Here is a 14,169-nt window from a genome sequence, read left to right on the forward strand (position 1 = left end):
CTAGAATCCCAAGCTGTGCTCCCCTCTCTTAAACTGTAAGACCAGAAGAGTCTCTAGAATTTTCTAGCATTTGCCAGAAAAATAATTTGAATCAGCCAAGTTTCTCAAAAGGGAAGAGTCTGAATCACCAGCAGGAAAAGCTCTGCTTTCTGCTGGTGCCAATTGCAAAGCAGAGGAGGGAGGCTGGGGCCCCCTCCAGGAAGTCGTCCAGGTGCAGCCGCAGGGGAAGGGTTGGGCAGCAGGGAGGGCTGGTCTGTCTGGCCTCTGCCTCCAGGCAGCCCTGGTGTGCCCACCACCCCAGGAAAGGTGACTCCTGGCTCCCACAGAGAATGGGATCTGATGGTGGGGCATTAATTTTAGAGCCATTTAGAACAGCGTTCTTAATTCATAAACACATTTTCAGAAACAGCGGTTTTACTTTACTGTCAGATGGCTAATGAGTCCCCTGGCCAAGCCTTCCTTAGGTGAAGCTGGAGAACCTTTATGACTTGGGGAAACTGTTCAGATCTCTGGGCATTAGTGATCATTCTGAACTCATTTTAAATGTTGGCCAATAAAGCAGAGGTCAGGGAAGTCCCCAAAGAAAAGCATATTGAGTATTTCAGAACTTACACTACTAGTAAGAACCAGGGCTGTCCACCCACCCCCGCCACCCTCCTTGCCTCTGAGCGAATGCCTTAACACTGTCTCCCAGTCTCCTTGCGCCCTCTAGTGGTTTGGCTAGGTAATTGTGATGCAGCTGAGATTAAAGCGCCTCGGGGAGCTTGTTTAAATGCAGAGAATTTATATCTGGGTCCTAAGAGGTCATCTCTTCCAATCTTCTTATTTTGTCTACAAAAGAGGCCCAACAAACAGAAGCCCAAGGAGGTGAAGTGACTCATCTGAGGCCCGGAGTTGGGTTTATTAACTTCTTTTCCTACCACGTGGTTCCCACTGCTGTATCTATTTATTGAACATCTTATGTGTGGCCTTTGAACTACAGCTTCCATTGATATTTTTGCCTCAAAGAATCATTTCAGGGACTTAACCCTTCTAATGTATTGCCATAATTACCAGTGAAGCCAAATAATAACATTTGGTAATACCTTTCATGTAGAAAATGCCTATGAATTTCAAGGCTTGTTGAGCAAAACACAAAAATATTTATTTATACTTTTTTTTGAAGAATCAAATTGGATGTGTTTTAATTTTAGGAAATTTATGTTTAGGGAAGTCAGCTAGGATTTCCTTAAGAGTCTGGGTGAAATTCTAACCAATGAAAGTTCTAGGTAGAAACAGTGAGAGTAGAATTTCCTGGAACAGGTGACAACTTCACTTTGACCCCATCAGTAGCCCTGGTGAGAGGGAGGCCCTGGCAGAAAAAGGCTAATTCTGGCTCCAGCTCAGCTGTTCTAGTGGGAGCTTGACCTATACAAAGGGTTCTTGCTTTTTTAGGAGGGAATGGGCCCCTATGATTATCTGATGAGATGACAGTGATGATGGCAACATCATTTAGACTGTGTGTGTGTGCGCACACTCTCAGTCGTGTCCAACTCTTTGAAACTCCACAGACTGTAGCCCACCAGGCTTCTCTGTCTATGGAATTCTCCTCGCAAGAATGCTGGAGTGGGTTGCCATACTCTGCAGTAGACATTGCTCTAAAGGCTCGCCATATGTTAATTTACTTACTTCTCACCACAACTCTAAAGGTAGATATCATTTTCCCACACTTGAGGATAGGAAAACAAAAGATTCAGTAACTGGTCAACATCACAAAAGTAGTAAATGATGGAGTCAGGACTTGTACCCAGATATTCTTCTCTAAAGCCTCTGGTTTTCATCATGATGCCATCTTTATCATGATGTCACACTGCATGCCAACCCAGACAGACACTTTTCTTTGTAAGTTTCAGGGAGTCACAGACTTCCAGAGGCCTCCTGCAGACTACCTAGGGGTGCATGGGCCTAGGTTAAGAAGTCTTCCGCTAAATAATCTCCAAATGTCCCTTCCTTCTTCATTTTGTGGGTCTGTCCAGTGATCATAGGAAGCAAAAAAAGGGAAGGCCAGTTCTTTCCAGCTGTCGCTTCTGTTTTCATCTTCTTCCCAGTGATTCCACAGGTCTTGGGTCAAACCCAAGGAATTGCTTTGGAATTTTCATTCCCCTGCATGCCCATGTCTGCCTGGCAGGTCTCCTCTGCCAAAGCCATGTACATTCACCTTCAGCTTTAATGTGGTCACTCTTGTAGAGTCTGTTAGGAAATTGGTGTGGTTTGCAAGATTGAAACCAATTATAAATGAATTTGATAGTTCTGAAACCCAATAAGCCATTCTGCATATTCTGTTTTCCCTTTTTAGATACACGTTACCTCTCACAGAAGGAAAAGCTAATGTTACGGTTCTCGATACTCAGATCCGAAAGTTGCGATCCAGAGCTCTCTCTCAGATACATGAGGCAGCTGTGAGGATGCGGTCTGAGGTCCCAGACGTCAAGTCCACATTGGTGGAAATTGAGGACTGGCTCGATAAATTAATGCAGCTGACTGAGGAGGTAGGGTTTTTAAACTTCATCTGGTATGGAAGTGGGATTCTGCAGAATGGCACCAGGGGTAGCCCACTGGTGCCATTTTCCCACTGGTGTTGGGAAAATCTAGTACATTATCTTAGACATTGAGCAGACCTGATGGATGATGAAATCAAGGAGTTACTGGACTGAGATGCTAATGGACAAACATCACTGAGGTCAGGGTAGAAGAATTTCGAGTTGGTTGTCCTGGAAAGGTCTTCATAATGGACATGCTGTCATTGTCGTGGTACAATCAGAGAACATGTCAATTAGAGTGACACAGTAGCAAATCTGTGTAGTACCTTTGGTTGGGATCAAGAAGACCTGGCTTTGAATCCTGGATCTACCATGCGTAACTTTGGGCAAAGTATTCAATCTCTCTAAGCGTCAGTTTTCCCATAGATTAAATGAAGAGAATTTCCCTGGTGGTTTAGTGGTTAAGAATCCACCTGCCAAGGGGACATGGGTTCGATCCCCGGTCCAGGAAGATTCCACAGGCTTCAGAGCAGCTAAGCCCATACTCCACAGCTACTGAGCCTGAGTGCCACAACCCCTGAAGCCTATGCACTCTAGACCCCATGCTCCCCAACAGCACAAGAGAAGCCAGCACAATGAGAAGACCACCCACCACAACAAAGAGCAGCCCCTACTCGCCCCAACTAGAGAAAAGCCTGCACGTGGCGATGAAGACCCAGCGCAACCAAAAATAAGAGAAAGACATATTTAAAATAGATAAATAAATGGGGAGAGAAGTAGTACTCAGTTTCCAGCACTGCTTAACGAAGTTAAAGAAGATGAAGAATGAAAAGGCCTTAGCCCGGTGTGGGGCACCCAGCGAGTGCTGGATTACTGTCGGCTGCCACTGACCTCTGTGGGTTGGAAGAACAAGGGAGCAGGAGCCCCCTCCCTCCTGACCTTCACAGATGGGGAGGTGGAGGGCAAGGTGTAATACGTTTGTGAGTAGAGGTACATTTGAAAAACACATGTGATGCCAGGGCATTTTTGTTTTTCACTTTCTATGCTTTGTTACTTTCCAAGTTTTTTTTTTTTTTTTTTGTTACTTTCCAAGTTTTTTATGGTGAGCTTATATCAGCTTTAAAATCAGAAAAAAAGAGGTTTTAAATAACTAAGTTAATATTGCACATTTGGAAAATGTCGGATTGTGAGGTAGAGATGCTCTGTCTATGCCCTGTGAAATAGATGAAGCCTGTAACCCCTTGACTGCTGTGGATGTCTGTCTTCAAATGATGGGAGAGGTAAAGGGGGTATTTCACACAGTTTCTCTGTCGAAAGGGTCTTTGGCAAGTCAAGGCCCTCTGTTCCCTTTGGCCAGTCACAGGCCAACAACCTGTGGTCCTGGAAGCCAAGAGCCTCAGAAGAAATTTCGGCAGCGCCCTAACCACATTGTTTCTTTGATAAATGGAGCCCTGAGGGTCCAGCCTGCAGGCTCTGGGCGTTTCTGCATTTGGACTGACTCTAGCTTTGCTTCCTGTTCATCCCCTCCTGTGAGCAGCCTCAGAACAGCATGCCTGACATCATCATCTGGATGATCCGGGGAGAGAAGAGATTGGCCTACGCACGCATTCCCGCGCATCAGGTTTTATACTCCACCAGCGGCGGGGATGCGTCTGGGAAGTACTGTGGGAAAACCCAGACCATCTTTCTGAAGGTATGGCTTCCTCACTGTGCAACGTGAAGTACTTGAGTGCAAACCCCATGTTCCCAGGAAGGGCTGTTTTATAATTTGCCTGCCATTGAATGGCTAGGGTGATCCTGATCCATTTCAGCTTCTTCTGGTCCTTCCTCTAGGGTGGTAATTACCAGAGTGCCCTGAGGTCTGCTGGTTTCAATCAAGGACACTTCCGTAGAGGTCTCTGTGACACTAATATTAATATGGCATTGTGAATGCTTTGCTTTCTGGCATGAATTTTCCACTTCTAATGTCTCTTGTGAGGCAATGCCACTCTTGCCTTCCCTACTAGTGAGTGAGTGGGAAGCAGAAAAAAACAAAGGTAATATAGGTAGTCCATGCAATCTATGCTCTAATCAAATGGGTCCTCAGATTGAAAAAACTTTGAGAATTACTACTTTAGGGTTGGGGTTCTGAACATATTTGGAGACACGGACTCCTTTAAGAGTCTGATGAAAGCTATTGGCCCTGTCTTCCAAAATAACACACATCTCAGATGTCTCCAACATTCTGCATATGATTCAGGGGCTTTGTAGAACCCATCAATTCATCCCAGGACCCTGGATTAAGAACTTCCCTTGTGTGCATAAGAAGAACCAGAGGAGGCTGGGGATGGAAATAAAGAGATCCAAATAGTTGTCAGATACAAGTTTGACATCCCTCTCCCTTCCAGACTCCTCCTGAGTTCCTTAGAATATCAGGAATGGGGGAAAAATCGAGAGAGAGAAAAGCAGTCACGGGAGAATGTTCCATTAAAACAGGGAGATATCTGCTAACTTTTAATAAATGCACTCTTTGCTCTTTAATCAAGAGGGTGAAAATAGAACCAAGGTGATTATCTTCTTTCAAGTGTCTCTTGGTGGAATAAATTTTACTTAAGATAGAACCACAATTATAATTGACCTCAGCACTGCATGGAAGCAAACTGATTAATAAGTAAAACTTCACAGCGGGTGAGAGAGGAGGCAGAGTGGTATTCTCTGTATTGGGTTTTAGAACTCAGTGCATAAACAGCAAAATGCTTTTAAGAGAATGTTGTATATATGTATTGATATGTATATATATGTACATACATATATCAATATATGTATTGATAATACTCATTATCTAGTTTAGGTAGTCATTTAAGTCAGTGTTTTTTTTTGTTGTTGTTGTTGGTCTTGCGACCTCTCTTCACTCTCAAAAAACAAAAAATCACTGGAGACCCCAAACGCATTTGTGTACATGGTTCTATCTATCAATGTTTACTGTAATAGAAATTAAAACTGACATTAAAAAGTATTTATCTATTTTAAGATCACTATAATAAATCCATTATATTTTAACAAACTATGTATTTTTATAAAATATAACTGTATTTCCTTTTAAAAATCAGAATGCTGAGTGATACTGTTTTGCACTTTTGCAAACCTGGCTTCACAGAAATATAACTAAATTCTCAAAATTGCTTCTACATTTAGTCTGATGCTCTGAGTTGCTTGGTTGAAGTGTATGAAAAGAATCTGACCTCACATATTATACGTATTTGGAAAAGGGTGGAGTATTTGAATAACTTTTATAGATAATTGTGGGTACTTATCTTTGATACAACACCAAACTCAAGTGGTAGCTTTTAAAAGATTAACTGCCATATGGAACCTGAAACCATATCAGTGAACTTTCCATTCTCTGCTACATTAAAATCCATTGGTCTACCTTGTACTTTGAATGGCTCTTTTACCCATGCCTGATTTTAGTAATATAAAGCTTTCATCATTTGGAAAATATTCGTTCCCTGAGTTAGGCAAATCTTCCTAATGTTGACACGTTTCATCATAGAATAAAAAGTCACATTAACATCACTTACAATAAAAGCTCTTATGTATTGGGACGCTATCCGGTTCACCCACTGAGGCAGAAACAAACTTTCCAAAATTCTAATTTTTAACTTGAAACCTTGAATTTGATCATTGGCAACAAAATACAGTCACTTATTGTCCTTGACGTGACAAGCTCACTTGTTTTTGTTCAAGAAAACATCTGCCCCATATCCAAGCATGAATAACCATATTGGGCAGCCAATTGCTGTTTCAGAAAGAAAAGATATTTCATTTTTAAAAAAGTCTAGTTCAATTCACAGCTTGATTGGATAAGAATCTTATCTCAAAATAGATACAAATACACAGCAGAATTTCATCATACAAAAGACATGTATTTGGATATCATGATTTAGGATTAGCCATTTTTACTGCTTTATCAAAGGAATTCATAAATGAAACTGGCATTTTGTTTTTTTCATTGAGAGTGATGAAGAAAACTATTATTACCAGTGCGGTTTGGTGTTGCTGCCTTGATTCCTCCCACAGAGGTTGGAGTCTTATCCACGCTTGCTTTTTTTTTTTCACCATCAGTGCAAGTGTCAGTACAGTGAAAAAAGCAAGTAGCATCCTAGTATTATTAGGAAAATAATTTTGACCTCATGAGCCTCCTGGAAAGATCTCAGGGACACCCAGGCGTTCCTGATTTAGTTGTTATTTTACTCTTTGTAGACGGGTCATTTGGAAATATTTTAGCTGCACAAACAAAATTAGACTGTTGAAAACAATGATTAGACGTTCAGTCCACTTTTGTTTTCAGCTTAATATCACAGTCTGTGCTGTGCCTGGCATAACGGCTCATGTTATTATACATCTCTCAGTATCCACAAGAAAAAAACAACGGACCGAAGGTGCCCGTGGAGTTGCGTGTGAACATCTGGCTGGGCTTAAGTGCTGTTGAGAAGAAGTTCAATAGCTTCGCAGAAGGAACATTCACCGTCTTTGCTGAAATGGTACTTGATTATCTTTTCCTTTTTGTGGGGGAGCACTGTTATGTTTTCAGTTCAGATGTCAAATCAACCACCAGCATAATCGCTAACTAAAATTCCATCCAACGGCCCTTCACTAAGGGGGCTGGGAATGATTGACTGGAGGTCTTTGTTGGGACACCCCAGTGTGATTCACACACAAGCACCCCAGGAGTGAAGAATGCTTGAGAGGTGCCAACCTCGAGAACCTGCTTGGGGTCTCTTTTCTGCCGTATAGCAAAGTGTCTGGAGTCTTTAAAACACAGAAGACTCATTCCTCAGAGGGGTTTGCCCAAGGGCAAAGAAAATGCTGCCTGAATACTTTAAAAACAGTAAGAGATAATTTGTAAATCCTTCACTGGGTTAAAAATCCACTTAGTTTATCCAAGGTCTCATTAGAGTTAAACCCTTGAAAACAATTTTCACAAACTGTTACATCTAAAAGTGGAGTTAGTTGTATTTCTTTTATTCAAAGTGCTTATTGATATAAATGTATTAGATATAGTCAGTGGATGTCTTCTGACAATTTTCAGATGAATTCCATTCTTTTACAGATGGGCCTTCATGCTCAAATAATTGAGGAGAAGACTATCTTCATTCTAGCTAAATTGTAATTGTGTTTCTACTATCTATACCTGACTGCTGGTTCAGGATTATAGCTCTGATCTTCTTGCTGGGCAAGAAAACCCATGGCCATCTTTTAGTTTTGCTTTTCTTTACCTGGCACATAGTAGGCTCCTGAAAATGAAAGTGAAAGTCGCACAATCATGTCCAGCTCTTTGCGACCCCATGGACTATGCAGTCCATGGAATTCTTCAGGCCAGGATACTGGAGTGGGTAGCCTTTCCCTTCTCCAGGGTATATTCCCAACCCAGAGATCGAACCGAGGTCTCCTTCATTGCAGGCAGATTCTTTACCAGCTGAGCCACAAGGGAAGCCCAACAATACTGGAGTGGGTAGCCTATCCCTTCTCCAGAGGATCTTCCCGACCCAGGAATCGAACCAGGTCCCTCATCAGGCCCCTACTCAAATGTCTTCCATCCTTCTTTAGCCAAAAAGTCCCCAGCTACTTATGTAAATCATGTTCTCAGTGAGCTCATCAGCAACAAATGGAGATGTCGGCTCGGACACAGAGACTCTCACCACTGGCAAATCTCAGCCCTCTTTATGGTTTGCATAGTGCAAAACCGACCAGACTGTAGATGTATAAATCCTGACTTAGAAAGGAATGCCCTATAAACCTGGATCTGCCATTGCCACAAAACCTGCTTCCAGAAAGGTCTTGGCCTACTCACCATACTCAAGAAGCAATGAGGGCTCAGAACTTTTTGACCACATAGAGGCTGGGTACTAAAGGACCTTCATGTTTCAGATGGGTCCTTTGTGCTGCCTAGAAATATATACCATTAATTCTAATATTGTTTCTGTGGGGAAATGTGCCCCATGTTTTAGGCAGCCGACTTATAAACAAACTTTAGAAGACTACATGTTCATAAATTGAGGATTTTTGTAGGTATCTAAAAGATTAGGTTCAGAGAACTATTTGGAGCCATTCAAAATAATGGTGGAAACAACTAGCATGATATATCAATGTTTATGAAGCACTCTTACAATCATTTGTACACCTGAACTTCAGAATAATCCTATGAGAAAGGGAGTGTTATCCTCAGTTTACAGATGAGAACACTGAGTCTTAGAAAGATGAATGATTTACCCAAGGTTGCAAAATCAGTAATAGTCCGATTTAGGTCCATACCTTCTCAATATAAAGCTTTTTCACTTCTCATTGTTTAGCCTAAGTCCTAGATGGACCTAAAAATTTATGTTGGCTTTATTTCTTGCTCCCTGATTATGTTTCTCCAATTTCTTTTTAATAGTATGAAAATCAAGCTCTCATGTTTGGAAAATGGGGCACTTCCGGATTAGTGGGTCGTCATAAATTTTCCGATGTCACAGGAAAAATAAAACTCAAGAGGGAATTCTTTTTGCCTCCAAAAGGCTGGGAATGGGAAGGAGACTGGATAGTTGATCCTGAAAGAAGGTAAGTTTTCTATTTTCTGAGAAAAAAGGATGGTAATGGGGTCTTTCCTGAGAAACTGATAAATGAATCTTCTCCATCATCATTCTTGATCAAATTTATATAACACTCGCTGAGCAGAAGTAAGTCCACAGAAATGCATAGAAGCTTGAATGATGTCATCAATGTCTCATAATAAAACAAAAAAATATTAAAAAGCACTTGGTACCAATATAGCTGAGAATGTATTACATGCAAATGTGTCAAGCAATGTGTCATTTTTTAAAAATCTGGATTGCAATCTTACAAGATAGGTAGTGTCAAAAATCATGAAGAGCTTGAGATTTTTTTATCTTCCTTGCAAGCTAGCAAGTCACCTGCCACAATTTTGTGGATGTTGGCAGGAGACTTTAGACTCCCAAAGCCAGAGACAAAGGACCCACTGCAAAGAGCAGTACCAGAGTATCAATATTTGCTCTCATTCTCCGAGCCCCAATTCCTAGAGGGCGATAAAAAAGGGCCAGGTGACACTTGAACGCGAAGAGGATTGTGCAACAGGAATCCTGAGCTTAGGGCACCCAAATCATTTATAATGTGTAGTAAGCACGCTGGCCCTTTGCTCTGGAGAGAAACACTGTGTCTTTTGACTTTGTTCCTCATATAAACATCCTTGAAAAGATAGTTTGTAACAAAAGTTATGGAGCCTATGTTTAGAAATGCAAGACACACAAAGAATGATCTCCCAACAAAAAGTTCCCAACAAAAAAACAGTGTTATCTCCACTTTAAAGATGAAACAGACATGGAGAGACCAAGTCACTTGTCCAAAGGCATACAGCCTGTGGCTGAGTGGTATAGACAGGGCTGGAAGCCAAGTCTAGCCTGGGTGCCAAAAGCAGTTCTAAACCAATATGCTGGAAGGTCTGCAGAAAACAGATGGCCCTCTTTAAATGGATGAGTTGGATGGTCTATGCGTTACATCTCAAAGGCTATTATTCAAAAGAAACAGTAGAGGGGGCAAGTATGTGTCCCCTGGAGTCTGGAGGAAACCAAAGGGTGGTTTCTGAGTGTTGCCAAAAGCTTTGGAGCCAGAACACCCTCTTTTTTCCACCTCAGGACAGTGTACTTACTTTTGGAGGAAACAAGCTTGTGAAGTTGGAGTTGAAGACCTCAAGCTAGAGTTTGTTGTTTTTGTCCACATTTGCTTCCTATAAGCACACAGGATTAGGGAAGGAGGGGAAAGAAGTGTGCTGGGTCTGGTCTGTTAAGTATTTGCATACAATTACTTTTAACCTTTGACGGTCTTCCCTTGTGGCTCAGCTGGTAAAGAGTCTGCCTGGATTGTGGGAGACCTGGGTTTGAACCCTGGGTTGGGAAGATCTCTTGGAGAAGGGAAAGGCTACCCACTCCAGTATTCTGGCCTGGAGAATTCCATGAACTGTATATATAGTCCATGGTGTCGCAAAGAGTCAGACACGACTGAGGGACTTTCACTTTTAACCTAAGATGGCCTTTTTTGGGGTAGAATTGGGGTTGCTGGTGAGAAGAAATGGGATTTGAATTAGAAGGAAGGAAGGAAGGTTAGTGAGGACTGGAAAAGGTCAGGGGAACTGGAAAAGCTGAAGGTCAGAGCCTGTCAGAGCTGGATGGGACCCCAGAAGCAGCAGTCAGAGAAGCGATGGAGAAGCCCAGCTTATACCAAGGGTGGGAACTTTTTGTTTTCTGATTTCCCTCCAGGACTTGATTCTAGGGGAGGATACAGCAGGGAAAAGATGTAGAGACAGTAAAAGGAAAAAAGAAACCCCAATTGAGCAGATACCTGGCAGAAAACTTAAGCCAAAGTTGGAACCTCTGTACTTTCCTCTGTGGGTTGTTCCAAATCCAGGAGGAAAGTTGGCATGACAGGGAGGCAATATAGATTTCTCAACTGGCCAAATAGACCATAGAGTCTAAAATGACCTGGTTTGGCTGCCATTCCTACCAAGGAACTATCCAGAAAATGTAAACCCCTCCCTTCAGTTTGTGTTACCTAGACCAAGCAAACCCCGAGAGAAAGGTTTCCACACTTGGCCCATGAGACCGTCTCCATTCCATTTTTAAAATAGGAGGAAAGAGGGAAGATGACTCTCTGTTCTTTTGAACTGTTAGCCAAGAGTCAGGCTGAGAAAAAGCTGAAGGGCCCTGACCTGACCCAGAAACAGAAGCCAGGTCCCTAGAAGGAGCTGCCCACAATGGCAGTTTTCCCAGTCCCACCCTAATTACTGAGCAGAAGCAACGCTGCTAATTTGAGACGTTCTCTGTAATTTAGGTCTCCTTGTTCCAGCCGCCCTTCTTCAAAGGAATGTCAAAAGCTATTAGTACTAAAAGGAGTTTGGAGTGGGGAACCCAATAGAGTAAGGGCAAGGAAGGAACAGGGGGCCACCCCAGGGGTGTAGATGTTTTCCGGCCATTGGAGATAGCCGGGGTGGTCAGCGACCACCTTTGGTAAAGGTTTCTCCTTTGGTAACACGAGCCTCTTCCCACACAGCTTGCTGACCGAGGCGGATGCGGGTCACACAGAGTTCACAGATGAAGTGTACCAGAACGAGAGTCGCTACCCCGGGGGCGAGTGGAAGCCGGCGGAGGACACCTACACGGATGCGGTGAGAGCGCCTCTCCTGTGTCAGCTCCGAGAAACCGTCACCAAGCACAAGGCGGGGCTCCCCGGCTCTTCTGCCCCATTTCACGTTCTGAACAGTCTTTCCTTTATAACTTAAGCCTCCAGAGCACATCCATAACTATTTCCTATAGAGAATACATGGAGCCTATTTTAACTAGGTACTGGGACACGGAGACCTGGGTTCGATCCCTGGTTTGGGAAGATCCCCTGGAGAAGGGAAAGTCTACCCACTCCAGCCTTCTGGCCTGGAAAATTCCATGGAGTCAGTGGCGTCCAAAGAGTTGATGACTGAGCGACTGTCACTTTCAAAGTCTGGGTTGTGCAGGGTTTTTTTTTTTTTTTTTACTGTATTATGTAACTAGCTTTTAAAATCATAAATTGAATTCTCGTGTCTTTGGAATAGTCAAACAGCATAAAAGGAAATGAAAAGTAATTATTTTCCTTGATCCATACCCCCCACTTTGAGATAACCATTGAACCAAAGATAGCAGTTTTCTGTTCCTATACAATAACTTCTTTTTTTACCCCCCTGAATAGAATGGTGTCAAAGGCACAGTTCCACAACTTGTATTTTTCACTTGTATTTTCATTATAATGTGTCTTGGACATCTTGAGTTTTTTTTTTTTTCATCTTGAGTTTTTTAAAACATTTCTGCAGAGTGTTTGATTATATGCACCCCTCTATAATTTAACTGATCCTCTTTTTGACATTTAGGTTGTTTTGTGTTTTTTTTTTACAGTCTTTGTTTTTTATAAGTAATGTGACAATGAACATCCTTCTACATACATTCTTATTCACTTAGGAAAGTTTGCCTGTAGGAGAGGTCCCTAGCTTGGTCAAGGTTTCAGTGCATATAAAATTTTGACAAATATTGGCAAATCACTTTCAAAGAGGCTGTACAAATTTATATTTCCAGCAACAGAAGAGAGGACTTTTTTTTGTAGACACACACCATCCCACATCTGTGTCAGTACATGAACAGATGGTCTCCTGTTGATCAATATTCACACTCTTAAAGTGAAACTATTTTTCTGTTTATCTCCTTTATTTCTTTTACTATGCACTTCTTTTTCATACTTCTATCAGTTTTAATACAGAACTTGTCAATATTTTCACATAAACTTTGCTCAGTCTTACATGATTCGCATCTACAGCTTCCTGTAGCATTACCGCCTCTTTGAAAACACCTATTTTTCATGCTCTGTCCATCTCTGATGGGTTCTCTGCAATATAACCCCTCGTAAGAGTTGCATCATTTCATAATACTAAGTTGAACCATATGAAATTGCTGATCTTTGACCATTTTTAACTTACAAAAAACAGTTTCCCGTGGTTTAGCATAACATATCCCTTAATAGTAGAAACAGAAAGTATTCTTTTAACAACGAGTTACTGTTTGGCAATTGTGTACAGATTAGGAATTTTTCTGAAAAGATTGCCTATGAAGGTATCAAATTAGTATGTGAATCTATAGTTAAGTGTGAGGAATCCTATCTCACATTTGCCTCTTATTTAACACTGTGGCTTCTTTCTCTTTGTTGTTTTTGTTTGTTTGTTTTTTGTAAAGAACGGCGATAAAGCAGCATCACCAAGCGAGCTCACTTGCCCTCCAGGCTGGGAATGGGAGGATGATGCATGGGTCTATGACATTAATCGTGCAGTGGATGAGAGAGGTAACGTTTCAGACCTATTACCTGACCAGGGGCTCTCCAGCAATGCCTTGGTTAAAGTCAAGTTTCCTTTGGAGGGAAGAGTTTCCCGTCTTCTGGTCTAAGACAGGAGGCGGGTCAGGTGTTTGGAAGACAAGCAGGTGCTTGGACAAGGGCAGGGTGGTAGGCTCTCAAGATACAAGGTGACAGGCTCGCGGGTAGCTGGACTTCAAGATGCCAGGGATCCAGTGAGAATTTGGGAGGGGATTGGAGTTTCGAGTTTCTCTGTTCTAACCATGCCATACCCTCCCTGGGAACATCACACTAACTCAGGAGCCCCCTACCTCGGAAAGGAGAACTGCAGAATGCCTTAAAAGTCATCCTATTCAGCAGTAAGGCAGATTATTGACATAGCTTCTGGTAATGATGCTTATCCTTTCCTATGGCTAGAAATCTAACATTAAATGGAACTAAAACATTTAGAATTGTCCAAATAGAAACTTTGATTTTTAAATTTCTTCTGAAGAACTAGTATGCAGAAAGAACTACCATTAATAAGGAAGATTTCAAATAGATTATAAGTTTCTTGATCTGGATGCACACACCAGCCCTTCTAATACTAGTTAACATTGTTAGAGTGCAAACTGTGTGCTGATCATGGTCCTCGTGCTTTGCTTGCATTATTTTGATTAATTCTTTTGAAAAAGGTATATTTTACCTTTATGCTGGGGACATTTGGTCCCCAGCAGATTTACCAACTTGCAAGAAACTTTTTAAGTAAACAGTC

At 41.9% G+C, this 14,169-nt stretch overlaps 1 protein-coding gene across 4 annotated transcripts in view; it reads left to right on the plus strand.

Moving 5' to 3' along the window:
* MYOF (myoferlin) overlaps positions 1–14,169 on the plus strand; it is a 178,356-nt gene that overhangs the window by 112,820 nt on the left and 51,367 nt on the right. For all 4 annotated transcript variants that reach the window (XM_070363810.1, XM_070363812.1, XM_070363811.1 and 1 more), the window contains 6 exons: positions 2,336–2,528; positions 4,057–4,212; positions 6,911–7,042; positions 8,935–9,098; positions 11,601–11,715; positions 13,301–13,406. In XM_070363810.1, coding sequence (XP_070219911.1) covers positions 2,336–2,528; positions 4,057–4,212; positions 6,911–7,042; positions 8,935–9,098; positions 11,601–11,715; positions 13,301–13,406 — 866 coding nt within the window. The remainder of the gene's footprint in view (positions 1–2,335; positions 2,529–4,056; positions 4,213–6,910; positions 7,043–8,934; positions 9,099–11,600; positions 11,716–13,300; positions 13,407–14,169) is intronic.

The sequence above is a fragment of the Bos mutus genome, chromosome 26, assembly GCF_027580195.1.
Source record: "Bos mutus isolate GX-2022 chromosome 26, NWIPB_WYAK_1.1, whole genome shotgun sequence".
In the NCBI taxonomy this organism is placed as follows: domain Eukaryota; kingdom Metazoa; phylum Chordata; class Mammalia; order Artiodactyla; family Bovidae; genus Bos; species Bos mutus.